At 36.2% G+C, this 19,330-nt stretch overlaps 1 protein-coding gene across 9 annotated transcripts in view; it reads left to right on the top strand.

Moving 5' to 3' along the window:
• Nucleotides 1–19,330, top strand: part of ppfia2 (PTPRF interacting protein alpha 2) — a 334,142-nt gene that overhangs the window by 240,686 nt on the left and 74,126 nt on the right. For 6 of the 9 annotated variants that reach the window (XM_073059619.1, XM_073059617.1, XM_073059616.1 and 3 more), the window contains 11 exons: nucleotides 1,704–1,766; nucleotides 2,397–2,488; nucleotides 5,666–5,804; nucleotides 9,732–9,952; nucleotides 12,343–12,583; nucleotides 12,957–12,986; nucleotides 13,254–13,381; nucleotides 14,477–14,652; nucleotides 16,106–16,199; nucleotides 16,468–16,549; nucleotides 18,948–19,148. In XM_073059619.1, coding sequence (XP_072915720.1) covers nucleotides 1,704–1,766; nucleotides 2,397–2,488; nucleotides 5,666–5,804; nucleotides 9,732–9,952; nucleotides 12,343–12,583; nucleotides 12,957–12,986; nucleotides 13,254–13,381; nucleotides 14,477–14,652; nucleotides 16,106–16,199; nucleotides 16,468–16,549; nucleotides 18,948–19,148 — 1,467 coding nt within the window. The remainder of the gene's footprint in view (nucleotides 1–1,703; nucleotides 1,767–2,396; nucleotides 2,489–5,665; nucleotides 5,805–9,731; nucleotides 9,953–12,342; nucleotides 12,584–12,956; nucleotides 12,987–13,253; nucleotides 13,382–14,476; nucleotides 14,653–16,105; nucleotides 16,200–16,467; nucleotides 16,550–18,947; nucleotides 19,149–19,330) is intronic. The other 3 variants (XM_073059615.1, XM_073059622.1, XM_073059621.1) reach the window with 1 other exon arrangement.

Raw genomic sequence — 19,330 nt, 5'->3', positions numbered from 1 at the left:
TAGGACTCTGCACATACACTGAGATACACTGAAGAAATCCCACCCCATCTTAACTTCTTGTATTAAGGAAGTTCGAATCAATACTGGGAAATCCCCCAATTATAATAACCCAATTGTTTCTGTGCCTTTCAATAATCTGTCTATATATTTGTTCCTCTACCTGTTGGGAGTTATTGGTGGCTATTGGGAGGCTAAATGGTTAACGTCATTCCATATGCAAGGAAGATGGTTGTGATTGTAGAATAATCATCTCAACTCCAGAACATAACTGCAAGTGTTTCTCAAGACAGGTATCTCCATTTGTGTAACACGCACAAAATGCTGGAGGAAAGAACTTAGCAGATCAGGCAGCATCTAGGTAAAGAGTACAGTCAACATTTTGGGCCAAGACCCTTCTCCGGGACTCGGATTTCCAGCATTTTGTGTGTGTTGCTCAGATTTCCAGCCTCTGCAGCATATGTTTCCTCAATTGTGTATTTGGAGGTGTTTCACAAATGATTTTCCCTCCAAGATAAGGTGAGAAGAGAGAATGTTTACTCACAATGGTATGATGCTCAACTGCATTTGTAAATTCGCAAATGGATCTATCCATCTGTTCAGGAAACAAAATCTAGAGATCTAGGGAAACAAAAGCATCAGGACATGACCATCTTTAACAGGGCAAAGTATAACCACCTACTATCATCTCGTTTATACTCCCTAATCCACCAGTGGCTATGGGCTCTGTGGCATCCACTCTAACATCAGAATCCTCAATCCTATTTAGTCTGTGACTGGTGCATTCTGCAGTCAGTTGTATTCATTTCTTGCATAAGAGTAAGGAAACAACTTTGCAATATACCTGTATTATGTGCCACCCACTGTTGAATATCTAGAAGCATTTACAAGATATGTTAGTTTGTTCAAGTAGTGGTATATGTATGTGAATGTTGGGACATCAGAAGGCTAAGTGGAAAAGATTATTGATACAGCCTGTTTGATGAATGTCGAGTGTGCCTGTATGAAGTTGTGTGAGTGTAACAGTATAATTACTTTAAGATGATATTTATTGATGACCTTGACTAAATCTTGAGGCTATTGATATATGATTCTGTGGGCAATACCTTTGAAAACATGCATTTCCTCCTCCACAGCCCTTGCAGCAAATTCTCATTACTGCATCTCAGATCTTGTGAAGGTTTCATGGGCATCTCAAAAGTATGGGACCATGTTCCTAAATTGAAGTTTTCCAAGAGCAGTGCTTGAAAGGCAGAGTGCCTGCTCATGTTTCAGGCTGCCAATAGTTTTTCAATCCAATTGCCTGCATTAGTGTTAGACCTTGTGCTTTTCAAATGCAGCTGTGTTTTCAATTAATATAAGTTACTTTCAGTTTGGGACTTCTGAAGTTACTCCCCATTAATGTTTAACAATGCAAAATAAAACAAAACAAAGTGCACCTCCAAATTCACTGTGTGAACTTAACAGGGACCTGTTTTATCACTTGTTAGATTTTACTTGTAAAGCAATAACATGGATTAAGATTATTGGTCTCCTCATTTTCTAAATGTTTCAGCAATGTTTTCTGACAATGCATCATGAGTCCTTGCAAGAAAATTAGTATATTATAATTATTGGGCTATTTATGTGCAAACCCTGTTAATGAACTCAACATGCCTATTTGATCAAACTTATCATATTTTATTAAAAATATTTTATTATTTTAGAACATACTAATACAAGAATCTGAACTTTTAAGAAAACAACTTGAAGAGTCTCTTCATGATAAGGTAACATTCTTAACTTAGTTTAGGAGAAGACCTAATATGGTGATATTTTAGGTTACGTACAGTTAATATGCTAAAGGTTAGCTCTTTGATAGCAAATTGAAGTTGATGATCCATGATGTCATTATGCATTTGATTAACTTAAGATGACCATTAATTTACAATTAAATGTCAACAGTTTAAAATTACCATTGTGTGAATTTATTGCATTTAAAATGACATGTGCATACATGCACCAGTTTACCTTTGAAAGACATTATAGTATTATTATGGCTCTCTTTGTAACCTATGGATTAAGTTCCTCAATTTTCTATCTCATAATCATCCCAGTGGTAGTTTAATTGAACTTGCAAGAATTTTTTTTTCAAAATGGCATTCTGGCTGGTAGCAAAAACATTTTTTTATGAGAGCAGCATAGACGCCATCAGTAGTAATACATTATGACCCTTTCCAAGTTTCAACAAATGTGATACTAGTGTCTCAATAAATTATGGTGTGGTTTAATATACTGGTATATCAATGATGATTCTAAAACTAATTCTTTGTTATTTTCTTGTTGCAATTTGCACTTCACATTATGTTACAAAAATTTTGTCTTGTTAGTAAAACCTGTATAATTACTTTTCTTCCTAGGAACGATTAGCAGAAGAAGTAGAAAAATTTCATTCAGAGGTCCAACAAATGAAAATGCAGTCTGTTACTTTATTGGACCCAGCCATGTCCAGGTAACCTGAAAGAGAAATGTCAGTTAAATATATGTGAATGTTACTTTGAAACTGAACAGTACTTATGATATAAATCAACACAACTCTCTTTGCAATACTAACAGAAGAAAATAAAAGTATAATGTGCATATCTATCATTTCTTGTGGCTGCTCTCTAAATTTCCTTTCATTTGCACTTTAACTGCTAGGGGACTAGTATTCTAGCAGGAAGATTTGTTTATGTTGCACAGTGCGGTTTAAACTAGAGTTGTAGCAGTATGGGAACCAGAGCGCCTCAACAGTTAGTGGAGAGGTTGTAGAGGCAGATGTTGGTAAGACCACAGACAAAATCAGGAGCCAAAAGGTTGAGCATAGTGCAACTAGCCTCCCAAGCTGTACATATTTCAATGTAAGAAGTATTGTAGGAAAGGCTGTTGAGCCAAGCAGCACGGACTGACACCTGGAATTATGATGTTGTAGTCAATAGTGAGATTTAGCCGCAGGAGGGGCAGGACTGGCAGCTCAATATTCCGGGGTTTGTTTTAGATGTGACAGAGAGGGAGGGAAGGAAGAGAGTTGGTGTTACTAGTCAGGGAAAATGTCACAGCAGTGCTCTGCCTTGACAAACTGGAGTAATGGATGGAACTGTGAAATAAGAAAGGTATGACCACATTAGATCACCCAGCAGTCCTAGGGATTTAAAGGAACAACTTTATAAATAGATTGCAGGCAGGTTGTTAAAGTAGGTGATTTCAACTTTCCACATGTTGACTAGGGATCCCATACTGTAAAAGGAATAGATGGGATAGAGCTTGGCAAATGTGTACAGGAAAGTTTCCTTCATCAGTACATAGAAGTCCTAATGAGGGAGTATATGATACTGGATCTGCTATTAGGGAATGAGACAGGGCAGCTGACAGAAGCTTGTGTAGGGGAACACTGCATTCGGTGACCACAATCCCATTAGTTTCAAAGTAGGTACACAAAGAAATAGGTCTGGGCCACAGGTTGAGACTTTAAATTGGTGTAAGGCAAATTTTGATGGTATCAGAAATAATCTGGCAAGTGTGGATTAGGATAGGCTGTTTTCTGGCAAAGGTGTACTTGGAAAGTGGGAGGCTGTGAAAAACAAAATTTCGAGTGTACCAAACTTGTATGTGCCTGTGAGAATATAAAGTAAAGATAGCAAGTATAGGGAACCTTGGTTTTCAAGAAATTTTGAGGTTCTGGTTAAGAGAAAAAAAGGAGGTGCATAGCAAGTTTTGGCAAATACAAACAAATGAGGTGCTTGTGGAACACAAGATATGCAGAACACTTAAGAAATAAATCAGGAAGGTTAAAAGAAGGCGTGAAGTTACTCTAGCAGACAAGGTGAAGGAGAATCCTAAAGGATTCTATAGATATGTTAAGAGCAAAAGTATTGCAAGGGACAAAATTGGTCCTCTGTAAGACCAGAATAGTAATCCATGTGTGGTGCCAAAAAGAGATGGAAGAGATTTTAAATGCAATTTTTGTATCTATAGTTACTCTGAAGACAGATACAGAGTTTATAGAACTGAGGCAAAGTAGCATCAATTTCATGGACCCTGTAAACAGAAATCATAACAAGTTAATAAAATCAGAATACAGTTCAGTGGCTATTTGTAATATATAGCATACTAATTTATAACATAGAATCCTTAAATTATATCACTATCAATTAAATTTGCTTATTTTGGTTTTTAAATAACTGGTTCCTATCACTAAGTACTGTTTGTAAGAAACAAATTAATTAATTGTTTTAGTCATTCAGCAACTTAAACATCATGCAGAGCAAAGAACTGAGTTACCTTCATAATAGCTGTTGCTGTCTCCCCACTCTGGGAGGGTTAGCATGGGGTGAGATGATTGGTGGTGGTGGTGGTGGTCCTTATTTAGCCCTGAGGTTGTTTTGCCCATCAGATAAGCAGCAAGAGTGGAGTGGCAGCAGAAAATAAGGGACCTTGAAATTGGGACATTAGATGGTGGTTTAGGAAAACAAATGGTCAGTGGAAGGTTTGACAATTTTTGGGCACTGATCTTGGCTTACCAAGTTTTGGGGGTAGATTGTTGAATGTACAGTCTTAGAGCTTGAACTGATTGAGTCAGTTGAGGATGGAGAACTAAGGAATCAAGGCCTGGGCTGAATAGAGACTTGTGGGAAAATTGGTAAGCGGCATGCATCAGTACCAATATATGTGTAAAGGAGAAGGGTTGTGGAGCAGTGAGGCTATGAAAAGTAGAGCTGTGTGTTTATACCATTTCTATTGGTCAAATCAGAAGAAAGTGTAGGTTGAGGAAAGGTAGAATTTGAAAATGTGAAATAGTATTGAGAATCCTTCCTGGTCAAATTCTTGGTAAGAATCACCCCAATAACAAGCAGCAGTATCACTTCTATGAAAGTTTATTCCTATAGTCTTTATTTGTGTATCAGCAAGTTCTGCAAGACAAAGGGATCTATTTCACTGAGTGTCATTGAATCTGTTCAACTGATGTGGCTATTAGGAATGTACAGTATAGATTGATCTATATATGAGCAATTAGATAAGCTTGTGAAGCCTACAGATTGATTAGTGTAGCTGGCCACTCAGGTTACTTGACTTTGTGATAAAGTGCCTATCTAATTAACATTGATTTACTGCTTGTTTGGTATTGAAATCTGTGAAATGAGCAAACATTACATACTTATTCCTCAGAGGTTAATTGGTCTGAAAAGTTAATGCTGTTTATTTCTCCAACACTGTTGCCTGAACGACTGCTTATTTCCAGCACTTTCTGCTTTTCAGTGTCTGCAGGATTTTTTCATTTACAAAATTCTTACGCTATCTGTATTCCAATCAACAATACAATTAATTTTGTATCATGATACTTGTGCTCATTTACAGAACCACCAAATTTAGCTTGTTTCAATTCTCAGTTAATTGTTATGGAGATATTTGTTTAATGTATCACACATTAAAAAAACTTCAGAAATTTGTGGGAGAACTTATCAAGACAAAAGTAGAATATAGTTGATAGTTCAAGTATTTATATAATTTTCATTTATTAACATATTTCATTCATAACATTAAGTATTATTAATATAGCTGTTGTAATTGACACTAACCTTTCAGGTTTAATTACAGTAAAAATAATGTTTGGAAGGGAGTGACCTCCAGTCCATACTATTGTTTTCTGCAGGCCTCTTTTGGATCCTTCACCTGATAAGCGGTATTCCATGGGCTCATTGATAGATAGCCAATCTGAGCATTTTCGGTCATCCAAAATGCTAAGGAGATCACAGAAGGGGCATGCAATTAGCCGCAGAGAAGAACCAAAGGTTTGTACTTAATATTTGAATAAATGGATACCTATGTTATCATTAAAGCCAGTGTTATCTTTTGTTTAAATCTTAAATTTGTAGGATTTATATTGGAAAAAATATGCGCTAGTTTATCTTTTGACATACGTGCCCTGTGCACTACCTTGAACTGAATCAAGGAGTGACGGGCACAGATGGATGAGTCATTAACTAAATGATAAATTTTATTCCATTAATCATTTGGAAGTGAATGCCAAAGTTCCAATTCCCAAGCATGTTTAACCTTTTCATTAGACATCATTCGTAAATTCATAAGTCGCTTATATATAATGGCTATCAATCCTTTTTGAGATGGTTTAAGCTGCAAAATAACATCTATCATATTTGGTAAATGAGCAAATGGATAATTCGGTAATACAGTAAATCTCGTAGAAAATTCCTAACTTGTAAATATCTAAAAAAATTGTGCATTAGATATATCATATTTATCCACTAGATGTAATGCTGAGGTGGCTACCTTAACTCATATGTTTTGGTCTTGTATAAAGTTAAATAATTTTTGGAGAGATGTTTTTAGAACATTATCCAAAGTCATAGGTTTGGACCTACAACCTAATTCACTTACAGCAATCTTTGAGATCACTCCGAAGGAAGCAGGAAATGATTCTGCTTCTGCTCAACGTATTATAGCTTTTTCAACTTTATTGGCTAGGAGAGTTATTTTGTTGTATTGGAAAGATCCTAATCCACCTACTGTTTTTGTTTTTGGCTCTCCTCCATTATGCCGTGTTTAAGCTTGGAGAAAATTAGAAGTCAGACATTTGATACTACTTTTGAATTTGAGCAAACCTGGCAACCTTTCATTCAATATTTTCATATGATTTAAACTTTCTTCTTTTTTATTTATTTTTCACTTCTTTAGGTAATCTTTTGTCGTCTTCTCTGTGGTGTTTCAGATTTGACCAGAAGGATTTTTCCCCTTTTTTTTGTAATTATATCTTGAAATGGAATGTTCAGTCTTTTTTTGTTTTAAGTTTGTTTAGTGTTTTTTTTTCTTAATAATAGAAATCTTTAGTCTTTTTTTTCTTGAATTGTTAAGAGCAGTTGTGGTTCCTTTTATATATTAGCTCAATATTATGCTATACATGATTTTGATAGTGTATACTCCTTTTTTTGTTTGTACTTTTATTCAAATATGTATTTGTTATAACTTCTCTGATTTGTATTTGTCTTTATATTTTTTTAAATCAATAAAAAAGATTAAAAATTAAATAAATTTGTAGGATTAAATATATATATTTGACATGATGTAACAAGTTTATTTATGGTGCATGTGTCAATAATTTTTCTTCAATCAATATTGTACTTTAAAAAATAATAAACATAATCTCTGGTCAGATCAGATTGTTACTGAGGTGACATTTCATCAATAACTAAAAAAATACAAAACTGTTGCATAGAAAATTTGTGGAGTTTTTTTTATTTTGCTGAACTCTTAATCGGTAATTTGCTTATAATTGTCCCATATACCAACACACAGTGAGAAGTTTTTGTTAGCGCACCATACAGACATACATCATACCCTGCATATGCACATGGATGTAGTACAAAAGAAAAGTAATCCTGAATGCAGAATATTGTGTTATTACAAAGAAGGTGCAATGCAGGTAGACTAATGAGGTGCGAAGTCCATTACAAGATAGCTTGAAGGATCAAGAGTACACTTTTATTGAATCAGAGGTTCATTCAAGAGTTATAACAGCAGGACAGAAGCTGTCTTTGAAACTGGTTATATGTGTTCTCAAGCTTTTAAATCTTCTGCTTGGGAAAGTAAGAATGACATACAAATCCATTTTTACTCTAAAATCTTAATAAAACCTTAAAAGTTGGAGAAATAGTTTTATCCTAAAGAAAATAAACATCAGATATTTCTTTCAGAAATTATCTTTAATTTTAAGCCAAAAGGATTGAATATGCAAGAGTTGGCACTGTAATTCTTTTTGATAACAATAAATGCCTTGACATTAATGGAGGTTAGATATATACATACTTTTCAGATTCAGATTCAGTTTATTGTCATTTAGAAACCACAAATGCAATGCAGTTAAAAAATGAGACAATGTTCCCCCAGAATGATATCACAAAAGCATATGACAAAACAGACTACACTAGAAAATCCACATAACGTTTGGCAATCCCCAATCCAGAGTCCGGAGAGGCTGCTGCATATTAATATCGCGCTACCGTCTAGCGCATTCCCCGGAAAGGAGCTCCAAATCCACCAGACAAACAAGACCAAAAACTAAAGCTACAAGACCTGCACAAAACCACATAATTACAACATATAGTTACAACAGTGCAACTTTTGCTTGGAAAACCAAGAAAACTAGTTATTTTCAAGAAATTAAAAACAATTGCTGATTACCAATTTTTAAATTTACTTTCAGCCAACCAGATTGAAAGCTTAATTGACCTGACAGCAGCTGGAACCAACAAGTAGAAAGAGGAAATGAAAAAAGTTGCAGCTGCTGAAAATCTGAAATAAATACATAAAATTCTCATATTATGCAGCAAGTTAGACAGCATCTAGGGAAGGAGAAACAGAGTTAACATTTAGGATTGAAGAGTGCTGAATGTTTCCATTACTTTCTGAGTTTTAGAAGAAATAGGGAGATTGGGGACCAAAGTTTGGGCTAAGAAATATAATACTTAGAAAGCTGGGACCGATTGAAGGCTGTAACACATAGTTGGAGTAGTGAGAGAGATCAGGGATAGCAAGAAACAATATATACTAAGACCAGAGGATTTGATTGAAAATGGATGAGGGTACAGGAATGCTTAGGTTTAGGGGAGATTTTGATGGTGAGGCCTGAGAGAGTGGGTTGAGCTAGAGGTATCAATATTTGATGGAAATGTTGGGGTTTGGATTAGAAGATTAATATGCAGGTTAAAGCGATCAAAGAGCAGAGGACATTAACAACATTAATGTAGACTAACGTTGTAGAAGGAGGGCAAGAAATCACTGAAATTCATATGGGAGATTGAGGTTGAAGAAGAACAGTGAGCTGGCCATGGGGATTTGGGGAACATGGAGAAAATCTTTGGTGTCCCATGATTAACGAGGCAGGGACATGGAGGGAGGGAGGGGCTGACTAGAGCCTTCAGCAGGCTTGTTTGGGAACATTTGGAGTACTGTATTCCAAATTTCAAACAAATTTTCTTAGAACTTGCGCAGAAACCCAGTCCTATTCACTACCAAAAAGAAGTGTTGCAACAGTATTTACCTAATCCATACTGCTCTTCTCTATTCCAAAAAAAGATAAATTCAGCTTTAAAGTTTAAGTATTTAAGACATGAATAATTGTTAAGCTAGTTAAATAAAGGATCCAGTTTCTGAAAGCAGGTCCCTCCAAGCCTTGCCCTATCTTCATTATAACTGCAAGTGACTGTTTAGAAATGAGCTGAGTCTGGATTTAAGTCTGCTTACATACATTCCTAACACCTAATCCCACCGATCTGGAGGGAAAATTACTTTCAATTTTTGCACTGAAATTGAAAATCTGTGTAAGTAAAATTTGACTTCAACATGTGAAAAACAGCAGTTAGTTCCGAACTCAGTAGATTTAAAATATATCAATTATGTACAGATTTGAAAATACACATTTTAATGGATCTAAATATGTGACTTTATAAAGATACAAAAGATAATATAGAGAGATTAAAATCAAACAAAAAGAAATAACATTTTATCGCTTTCCATTTGTTTTCGAACCACCAGAGAAATTAAAATGATAACATGGGAGGTTATGAAATATGAGGTTCATCTCTCATAACTTAAGCAGAAGATCTGCATTCCTCCAAGATTCTTGTAGACCTTTCATTGAAATCATAATAAATGATCAAAGCAATCAGCCTAAAACAGTTAACCTTTCCTTTGCATTTCAGATGCAGGCAGCTAGTGACAAAGAATGGGGCAGAACTCAGCAGATTGGCATGCTGAGCAGCCACCAGTTTGAAAGTGACACTGAAATGTCTGATATTGATGACGATGACAGAGAAACAATATTTAGTTCCATGGATCTTCTTTCACCAAGTGGGCACTCTGATGCACAGACACTTGCCATGATGTTACAAGAGCAGCTTGATGCTATTAACAATGAAATAAGGTGGATTCTGTTCTTTTGTCTTTGTCACATCGTGTTTCAAAATAACTTATTGTAAGAGATTTAAAATATATTTAGCAGATGAATTGAGTTAGTAAGTATGTTGTAATTTAGATAAATATAGGATAGTGTATGGAAAAACAGGCAACTGCACAGATTTGTATAATGTGACAGGAGCCTATACTCAACTAAATCCATGCCAGCCATTGATTTCACAATCGTTTGTAAGGGGATTTGAGTGGTGGAATGCATTTACAAAATTAGAAATCAAAAGATAGGTTTAACTTTAAATTTTTGATGTGTTCTGGTACATGGTATTCAGTTAGGTTATTATATAGTTAAATACTGTTAAAGAAGCATTGAAAAGAATATAGAAGAACGTTGCCTGACTATTGAGTATTCAAAATCAGAATCCGGTTTATCGCTACGTAAGTTGTTAAATTTGGTGTTTTGCGGCAGTAGTACAGTGCAAAAATAATAGACTACCATAAATCACGATAAAAATAAATAAATAGTACAAAAGAGGAATCACTTGATAGTGCTCATGGACCATTCAGAAATCTGATGGCAAAAGGGAAGATGCTGTTCCTACCTGTCATGGATAGTGAGGGTTCTTAATGATGGATGCTACCTTCCTGAGGCACTGCCTTCGGAAGATGTCCTTGATGGTGTAGAGGGTCATGCTGGCTCAGCCTACAATCCTCTGAAGCCTCTTGTAATTCTGTGCATTGGCGCCTCCATACCAAAAAGTGATGCAACCAGTCAGAAGCTCTCCATCTGTAGAAATTTGATAGTCTAATTTCTTGCTCTTGCTGTCATTGATTGCAAGGTTGTTATTGCAACACCTCTAGACCAGCCATTCTCTTGTACTCCTGTATGCATCATCATTACCATCTGAGATTTTGCCAACTACAATGATTTCCAATATCATCCATTGTTTGGGTACTTTCCTCCATCAGTGTGTAGAAATCTCTTTGGGTAAAGATTCATGAGCATCACCCAAATCAATTTTTCAAGAGGTGTGGGATGGCTGTAAAGTTAAGCATTTATTGTTGATCTCAAATGTACTTGAGTAATGTAGAGGCACTGGAGCTGTTTATGTGATAATCAGTTTTATACATCTCTAGACCATTTCAGAGATTGTTTGTGAGTCAAGCTTTTTTTTATGAATGCAGTTACCTTGAGTAAAAATTGCATAAGAACAACAGATTTTCTTCCCTATGGTTATTAGATCAATACATAGAAACATAGAAAATAGGTGCAGGAGTAGGCCATTCGGCCCTTTGAGCCTGCATTGCCATTCAGTATGATCATGGCTGATCATCCAACTCAGAACCCTGTACCTGCTTTCTCTCCATACCCCCTGATCCCTTTAGCCACAAGGGCCATATCTAACTTCCTCTTAAATATAGCCAATGGAAACAGTGGCAGAGAATTCCACAGATTCGCCACTCTCTGTGTGAAGAAGTTTTTCCTCATCTCGGTCCTAAAAGGCTTCCCCTTTATCCTTAAGCTGTGACCCCTCGTTCTGGACTTCCCCAACATTGGAAACAATCTTCCTGAATCTAGCCTGTCCAATCCCTTTAGAATTTTATACGTTTCAATAAGATCCCCCCTCAATCTTCTAAATTCCAGTGAGTATAAGCCTAGTCAATCCAGCCTTTCTTCATATGAAAGTCCTGCCGGGTGAACCTTCTTTGTACTCCCTCTATGGCAAGAATGTCTTTCCTCAGATTAGGAGACCAAAACTGCACACAATACTCTAGGTGCGGTCTCACCATGGCCTTGTACAACTGCAATAGAACCTCCCTGCTCCGGTACTCAAATCCTTTTGCTATGAATGCCAACATACCATTTGCCTTTTTCACCGCCTGCTGTACTTGCATGCCCACCTTCAATGACTGGTGTACAATGACACCCAGGTCACGTTGCACCTCTCCTTTTCCTAATCGGCCACCATTCAGATAATAATCTGTTTTCCTGTTCTTGCAACCAAAGTGGATAACCTCACATTTATCCACATTAAATTACATCTGCCATGAATTTGCCCACTCACCTAACCTATCCAAGTCACCCTGCATCCTCTTAGCATCCTCCTCACAGCTAACACCGCCGCCCAGCTTCATGTCATCCGCAAACTTGGAGATGCTACATTTAATTCCCTCGTCTAAATCATTAATATATATTGTAAACAATTGGGGTCCCAGCACTGAGCCTTGCGGTACCCCACTAGTCACTGCACTACATTAAAGATTTTTCTTTCTTTCTATATCATGATTCAAGATTATAAAAATTAACTTGAATAATGGTTTGCTGCCTCTGAATTAAAAATATCCTGTAGTGTGATAGAACTGAAATACATGACTATCTTAAAACTACTTTGCATTTTTCAGGTTGATCCAGGAAGAGAAAGAATCAACTGAACTTCGTGCTGAGGAAATAGAAAATCGAGTGGGTAGTGTTAGCCTTGAAGGTCTTAATTTGGCCAGAATGCATCCAGGGAGATCTATTACGGGCTCTGTTACTGCTTCGTCACTAGCTAGTTCCTCTCCTCCTATTAGTGGACATTCAACACCCAAATTCAGAGCACGTAGCCCTGCCCGGGACATGGATCGCATGGGCATCATGACTCTGGTAAGTTTATGAGTGAAGTATAATGGTGAATTTTCTTGAGGGTGCATGCTGTGAAATTTTTAAAAATGAATTATTGATATGGGCACAAGGCAAACAAAAGTTAAATCTTTTGCATTTCAAATATTTAGATTGCAGAAAACATAGGATGATATTCATAGTTCAAGCCTAACATAAAAACTTGCATGATGTTTTTGAATGGGAAGTCTGAGAGTCTAGATTTGAAAGCATGTTCAACGAGCTAGGTGTAAACATCTCTTTGGTTTGTGATGTATGACACACAGTAAACTTCTATTCAGAGTCAAATTGTAAATGCTTACAATGAAAATCTGCAGATCCTGCTTAATTCTATCCCTTTATTCTTTTGCAAAATCAGCCTAGTGATCTAAGGAAACATAGGAGAAAGGTAATTATATTAATTGCATTCCATGGAAGTAGCACATATTTAAATTATTCTTCGAGAAAAATATTTCAAAAAAATTTAGTGTGTAAATAATTTATGTAAAATTATTCTTTCAATTTGAAATCTATTGAAATCTTCTGTTGTTATTCAGAAAGTAAGCAAATACTAATTATTGCATTTTATATTATGTGGCAATATATATTTACCAAATAATATTAGAGCTGCAATGTTTTCGGACATAGAAAAATCAACACTCTTCTTGCTCTTCAGATTGCCGCCGTGCAGGAAGATAGTCGCGAAGACAAAGCCACAATAAAATGTGAAACATCACCTCCATCATCACCAAGGCCACTCAGAATGACACACACCCTCCCATCCTACCATGATGATGTGCGAAGGTGAGTATGCCATTGCAGGGATCTATTCCTAGTAGTTCCTTCAGAGATACATTATTCAATATACTGTATATACATATATCAGTTTATCAATATATTTCATATAAGGATAGATGTAGTACAAATTAGTATTATTTTAAAGTGCTGTCATTCCTGTGAGAGAAAAATTTCAGAGGATAATACTTCTTCTTAAAGAGAAATTTTTTTTGAGAATGATATTATTTGGGACCATTCTATGACTCATTTTTTTCATCTTCTGCTGTACTTGTGCCCATAAGATAAATTTAGAATATTAGCTATTTTTTGAAAATTATTTGACTTCACAAATGTTTTATTTTCTGTAGGTAGTGGAAATTTGTGAACTGAAATTTTCATGGCATCATCACTTTTTTTTCCATTTATTGGCAGTTCAATTTGGTACCCAATAATTGAAGTGTTGCAATAGTGGCAGTAGTAACAGTTTATTTCTTAGATGTTAAATGAAGAAACAAGTTTGTAAAATGCCAACTTGTATCCTGAGTATGTTGACTAGTTGCACCCTGGGCTGGTATGGAAACTTCGATGCTCTTGTACGAATCTTCCAAAAAATAGTGGCTGTGGCCCAGTCCATAATGGGTAAAGCCCTCTCCCCCACTGAGCACATCTACATGGAACAATATCGCAGGAAAGCAGCATCCATAATCGACCCCACCACCCAGAACATGCTCTCTTCTCGCTGCTGCCATCAAGGAAAAATGGATAGGAGTTTCTGGTCCCACATGACCAGGTTCAGGAATGGTTATTACCCCTCAACCATCATGCTGTTGAACCAGAGGGGATAACTTCAATCACCCCATCACTGAACTGTTCCCATAACCTATGGGGCTTACTTTCAAGGTCACTTCATCTCATGTTCTTGATATTATTATGATCATTTTTTTTATTTTCTATTTGCAGAGTTGTCTTTCACACAATGATTGTTTGTCCATCCTGTTTTGATGTGGTCTTTCATTGATTCTATTGTGTTTCTTAGACTTACTGTGTAAAGGAAATGAATCTCAGAGTTGTATATGATGACATATATATGTACTGTGATAAATTTACTTTGATCGTTCATAGTTTTTCAGCATCAATAGAAGCAGAAATGGGCAACTACAGTAGTACAAGTAGCCAGGACTCACTCCATAAAGCACAAAAGAAAAAAGGAATCAAATCCTCAATAGGACGTTTATTTGGCAAGAGAGAAAAAGGACGTCTCGGACATCTTGCCAAAGATCACTTAGCATCAGTTCAAGGTCAGTGATCTGTTTATCAAAGGCTCTATTGAATATAAAAATTTCCTATTTTATGAAGTGATCCCATTTGTATATATATTTTGTTTACTGCTTACATCATTTTCTTAGAAAAACATTTGTTTCGGGAAAGAAAACTATTGTCTACTTCACTATCCCACTTTAACGAAACAAGTTTGTTTCCTTTTCAGTTTTTGAATGGTATTGGCTTCATTAAGTGAACTTATTTTCATGTTACATTTCATAAAATAAAATAGAAAATACTGTAGCCTTCATTCTGGAAGTAGTCAACTCATCATCACTGATTAACAGAGGAAAAAGTTGCTCTTGTTCTCACCTACCATCCCATGAGTCTCCGCATCCAGCTCATCGTTCCCCATAACCTTGCCATCTTCAATGGGACCCTACCACCTTCCTAGTTGATTTATTTGTCCATTTCTCCCTCCTGGCACATATCCCTGCGAGCGATAGAAATGCTACACCTGTCCATTCACCTCCTGCCTTATCTCCATTCAGGGCCTCAAACAGACCTTTCAGGTGAGGCAACATTTCACATGCAAATCTTTTGGTGTTGTCTGCTGTGGAAGTGCAAAGATATCCAAAATCTACAGGTTTTCATGTTTGAGGTTTGGATTCTATCGGTAGGATCCCATTTTCCTGCCAGACATGGATGTGCAAGTAGCCTTTCCTCTGAACTTTCATTTCTACAGAAACAACAGGAAATTGGCTTGCAAAGCAGGTAATGTGCTAGAAAGAGAAAATTCCTTGTCATGAAGCACTAGCAAATAAATTGAAGAGAGAGAATAATGATAATCTTAAATTATGTCATTTTCATCTTTAACCATTTCCTTCTGAGAACCTATACAAAATATGAATGCCTGCTATGTTTCAGATAAATTAAAGGACTGCTACAAAATGTAGGCAAGATATTTTATCTATAACATTTTTCCTATTTATTTATTGCCCTGTTCACGTGAAAACTTAAGGGCAAATCCAGAGTCTCCTGTTAAGTATTGTCATATGGGATTTGCAAAACTAATGGAATAAGATTCCCAGTGAGGATCTCACTATTATTATCATGTCAGAAATAAGATACATAGGCTGCATAGGAATTCTGCAATATAAAGCAGAACAGGGAAAATCAAATCACCTTGCTAAAATATTTATACAAGACAAGGTCTTTATCAAAACTCTTTCCAGTTTTATTTCCATGGGGAAATACATTTCAGTCCTGAATCTCTGGAGAACCTTTCATCTAGTCTGCATTTGTATTATAGTTATCTCACTTAAATACAAGTTAACCGACATTTAAAGGCAGATTTTGAAACTTAATTGCAGCCCTTATAATGACAAATAAAATAAATTGAAAAGAATACCATGTCCAAATCTCTTCTGTATTATTGTAAAGTATATTGTTAATTCTGTCAATTTTACCCTGAATTGCACTTGCTTTCAGCAGGTATTTTTGACGCAGAAATTGGTAACCAAGATTCCCTTGGATTGGGCAAATTAGGAACACAAGCAGAAAAAGACAGAAGATTGAAGAAAAAGTAAGTATTAACCAAATGAAAATATCCATATTTATTTATTTAAAAAATGCATTCAAGTATAAAAAATGTGAACATAAAAGGAAATTGCATAGAATATAAACTAGGTGTTGATTTTCTTTTTGCTATTTTGTGCTAATTGCTGAAGTCTAATTTCATACTTGGCATCTTATTTACATTAATAATTTAAGGTTAGCACCTTAACTGTGGTAACAGGCTCTTGCTAAATAGATGAAAATATCCATTTCAAAATATTTGTTATATTTTATAGGCATGAGTTATTAGAAGAAGCCCGGAGGAAAGGTTTGCCATTTGCTCAGTGGGATGGACCAACAGTAGTAGCATGGCTTGAGGTAGAATAGTTTTATCATTTTTAAATTTCTGAATGTAAACAAATAACGTCACTTCTAAGGAACAAAATAGTACCCTGAGATGAACAACAACTCAGTCAATTTAAACAATGCTTTAATTTTCATTGTTCAAGTTTATTTTTTCAGCAGGGGTTAATTTTATAGACTTGCTTCACCAGCAAGAAGTAGTGCTTGTCAAGGGCACAAATAAATGAGTAATATAATACCTTGCAGTTGTATTTTAATGTAAAATGACAGAACTATCACTCAAGCTGTCAAAGTACAGTCTGCACTGGTAATATTTCATTCTAGAAATGTGCATTTATACATTAGTGTACAGAATATGATGGATCATACCAGATTGGTGCATATGTACAGAGCCTATGCCCATGGACCCCCATTCCAACTTTTTCCTAGGCTGGATGTAGGGTTGGGTTTTGGATGTAGAGCATTTACTGAAATAGGCTTCCATCTTCCATCTCCCAGCTCCAGTAGCATTCTCCCCCCCCCCCCCACCCACTGCCCCACCTCCATTTCTCTCCTCCAAAATCTTCTCTTGTTCTACTTCCTAGCCTCCATTGCATTTTCCATCTCCCTTTCTCTCTCAATCCAAATTCCAGCATCTGCAGTCTTTTGTGTCATCAAGTATTTTTAAATAGTGAGAATTTGAAAAATGTTGGCATTCAGAGATATTTAAATGTCTTATACGTGATTCATTGAAAGTCAACATGCAGTTACAGCAATCATTTAAGAATGGAAGTAGGATTTGGAGGATTTGAGTACAGAAGTACAGAATTCTTGCTCGAAATACATTTCCAAACATTACGTACGCATCTGGTCTTCCTATCTAGGGAAAGATTTACTTGTACTTGATAAAGTGCAATACATGCTCATCAGATTGATTACTGGGATGATTGTTCTATCATATGAGGAGAATTTAGATAAGCTGGACCTTGACTCTATAGTCGGCCCTCCTTATCCGCGAGTTCCACATCCGCGAATCGAGAAATCCGAAAGTGCTCTTCCAGCACTTGTTGTTTGAGCATGTACGGACTTTTCTTGTCATTATTCCCTAAACAATGCAGTATAACAACTAGTTTACATAGCATTTACATTGTATTAGGTATTAGAAGTAATCTAGAGATGATTTAAAGTATACGGGAGGATGTGCGTGGGTTATCGTAGATTGGGATCGGAAAAAATCGCAAGTTCTCTTACTAAGTAAGTCAGAACAGGTACATCCTGTTTTATTTAGCGTCAGTTAGTCAAACGTTTGTCTTAGTATATAGTATATATTTTATCTTTCTATACATATTTTATCTTTTTATACATATTACCATTAAAACACTTAAGAACATATGTTTCAGCGCCGGGCCAGTGACAGACCATTTCCGAGTGCGCTGTCCATTCGTGCCGGGTTGATGTGGAGGATCAAAAACTCAAAACCCCAAAACCCAATAATTAAACCACTGCGTTGCTTAGTAATAATTGTAGCTTTTATTGGGGCAGGGCCTTTCTCACTTTATCCTTTAAAATTGTTCTGATCGTTGACCAACATAGCCTAATGCTTTTACAATGACCAATGGTGTTTCACCTCTTTCCGATCGCTTTATTATTTCTTCTTTATTTTCAATCGTGATCGTGATTATTTTTGTGAACAGAAACACTGTGGATTCAGAGCTCCACCACTGGGTCCCAATGTCCACTGCACTGAAACAGGTTAAATAAGGTATGGGGTTCCGCTGGATCCTAAGGTCCACTGCATTGAGACAGGTTGAATAAGGGACTTGAGCATCCGCGATTTTTGGTATCCGCGAGGGGTCCCGGAACCAATCCCTCGTGGATAAGGAGGGCCGACTGTATTGAGGTTAGAAATACAAAATCTGAGCTTATTTAAATGACGAAGTTCCTTTGGGGCTTAACAGATTTAACAGATGCACAGATAAACACTTGGTTAGGCATTTTGTATTCAAAATAAGGGGTCGGCTATTCACAAATGTGAAGTAATTTGCCTAGAGGCTTGCAAATCTTATAAATTTTCTACCATCAGGAGCAGTGGAAGCTCATTTGCAAGTATGCTCAAGTCCGGAATCAATAGGTGTTGACATTTTAGGACAATTATAGGAAAATGGTACTGAGGTAAAAGATCAACTATGATATTATTGAATGGTGGAGCCTACAAGAGGGCTAGATTGTCTCCTCCTACTTTTTATGATCTTTTAACAAAAAATATATTTGATCTTTATGAAGTATCAAATGTGTTACATAACTCAATTGAAAGTAATTATTAAGTGGTTGCTTCCATTTTCAAAATGATACCCACATATTTTGTTTTTCTGTGCACAATTAATTATAAATTAACAACCTTGTTAATTGAGATTTATGCTTTTGCTGTGTACAGCTTTGGCTAGGAATGCCTGCTTGGTACGTTGCCGCTTGCCGGGCAAACGTGAAGAGTGGTGCCATTATGTCTGCCTTATCTGATACTGAGATTCAAAGGGAAATAGGAATCAGCAATCCTCTTCATCGTTTAAAACTCAGACTGGCAATTCAGGAAATGGTATCATTAACAAGTCCATCAGCACCTCCAACATCCAGGACAGTGAGTATCATTTATCCTTAATCTTATTTTCAGATTTGCATGGTGAAGGTATGTATAGAACAACAGGTAGCAGGCAATGAATTACCAACATGTAATGCAATTGAAGTATTCAATTGACATAAATTTAACTCTGTGAGTGAAGTGTTAGTAACTTATAAGCATCATCTAAATCCTATGATTGG

Source organism: Hemitrygon akajei, chromosome 10, assembly GCF_048418815.1.
Source record: "Hemitrygon akajei chromosome 10, sHemAka1.3, whole genome shotgun sequence".
NCBI lineage: Eukaryota > Metazoa > Chordata > Chondrichthyes > Myliobatiformes > Dasyatidae > Hemitrygon > Hemitrygon akajei.
This window is presented reverse-complemented; position numbering and strand designations above follow the sequence as displayed.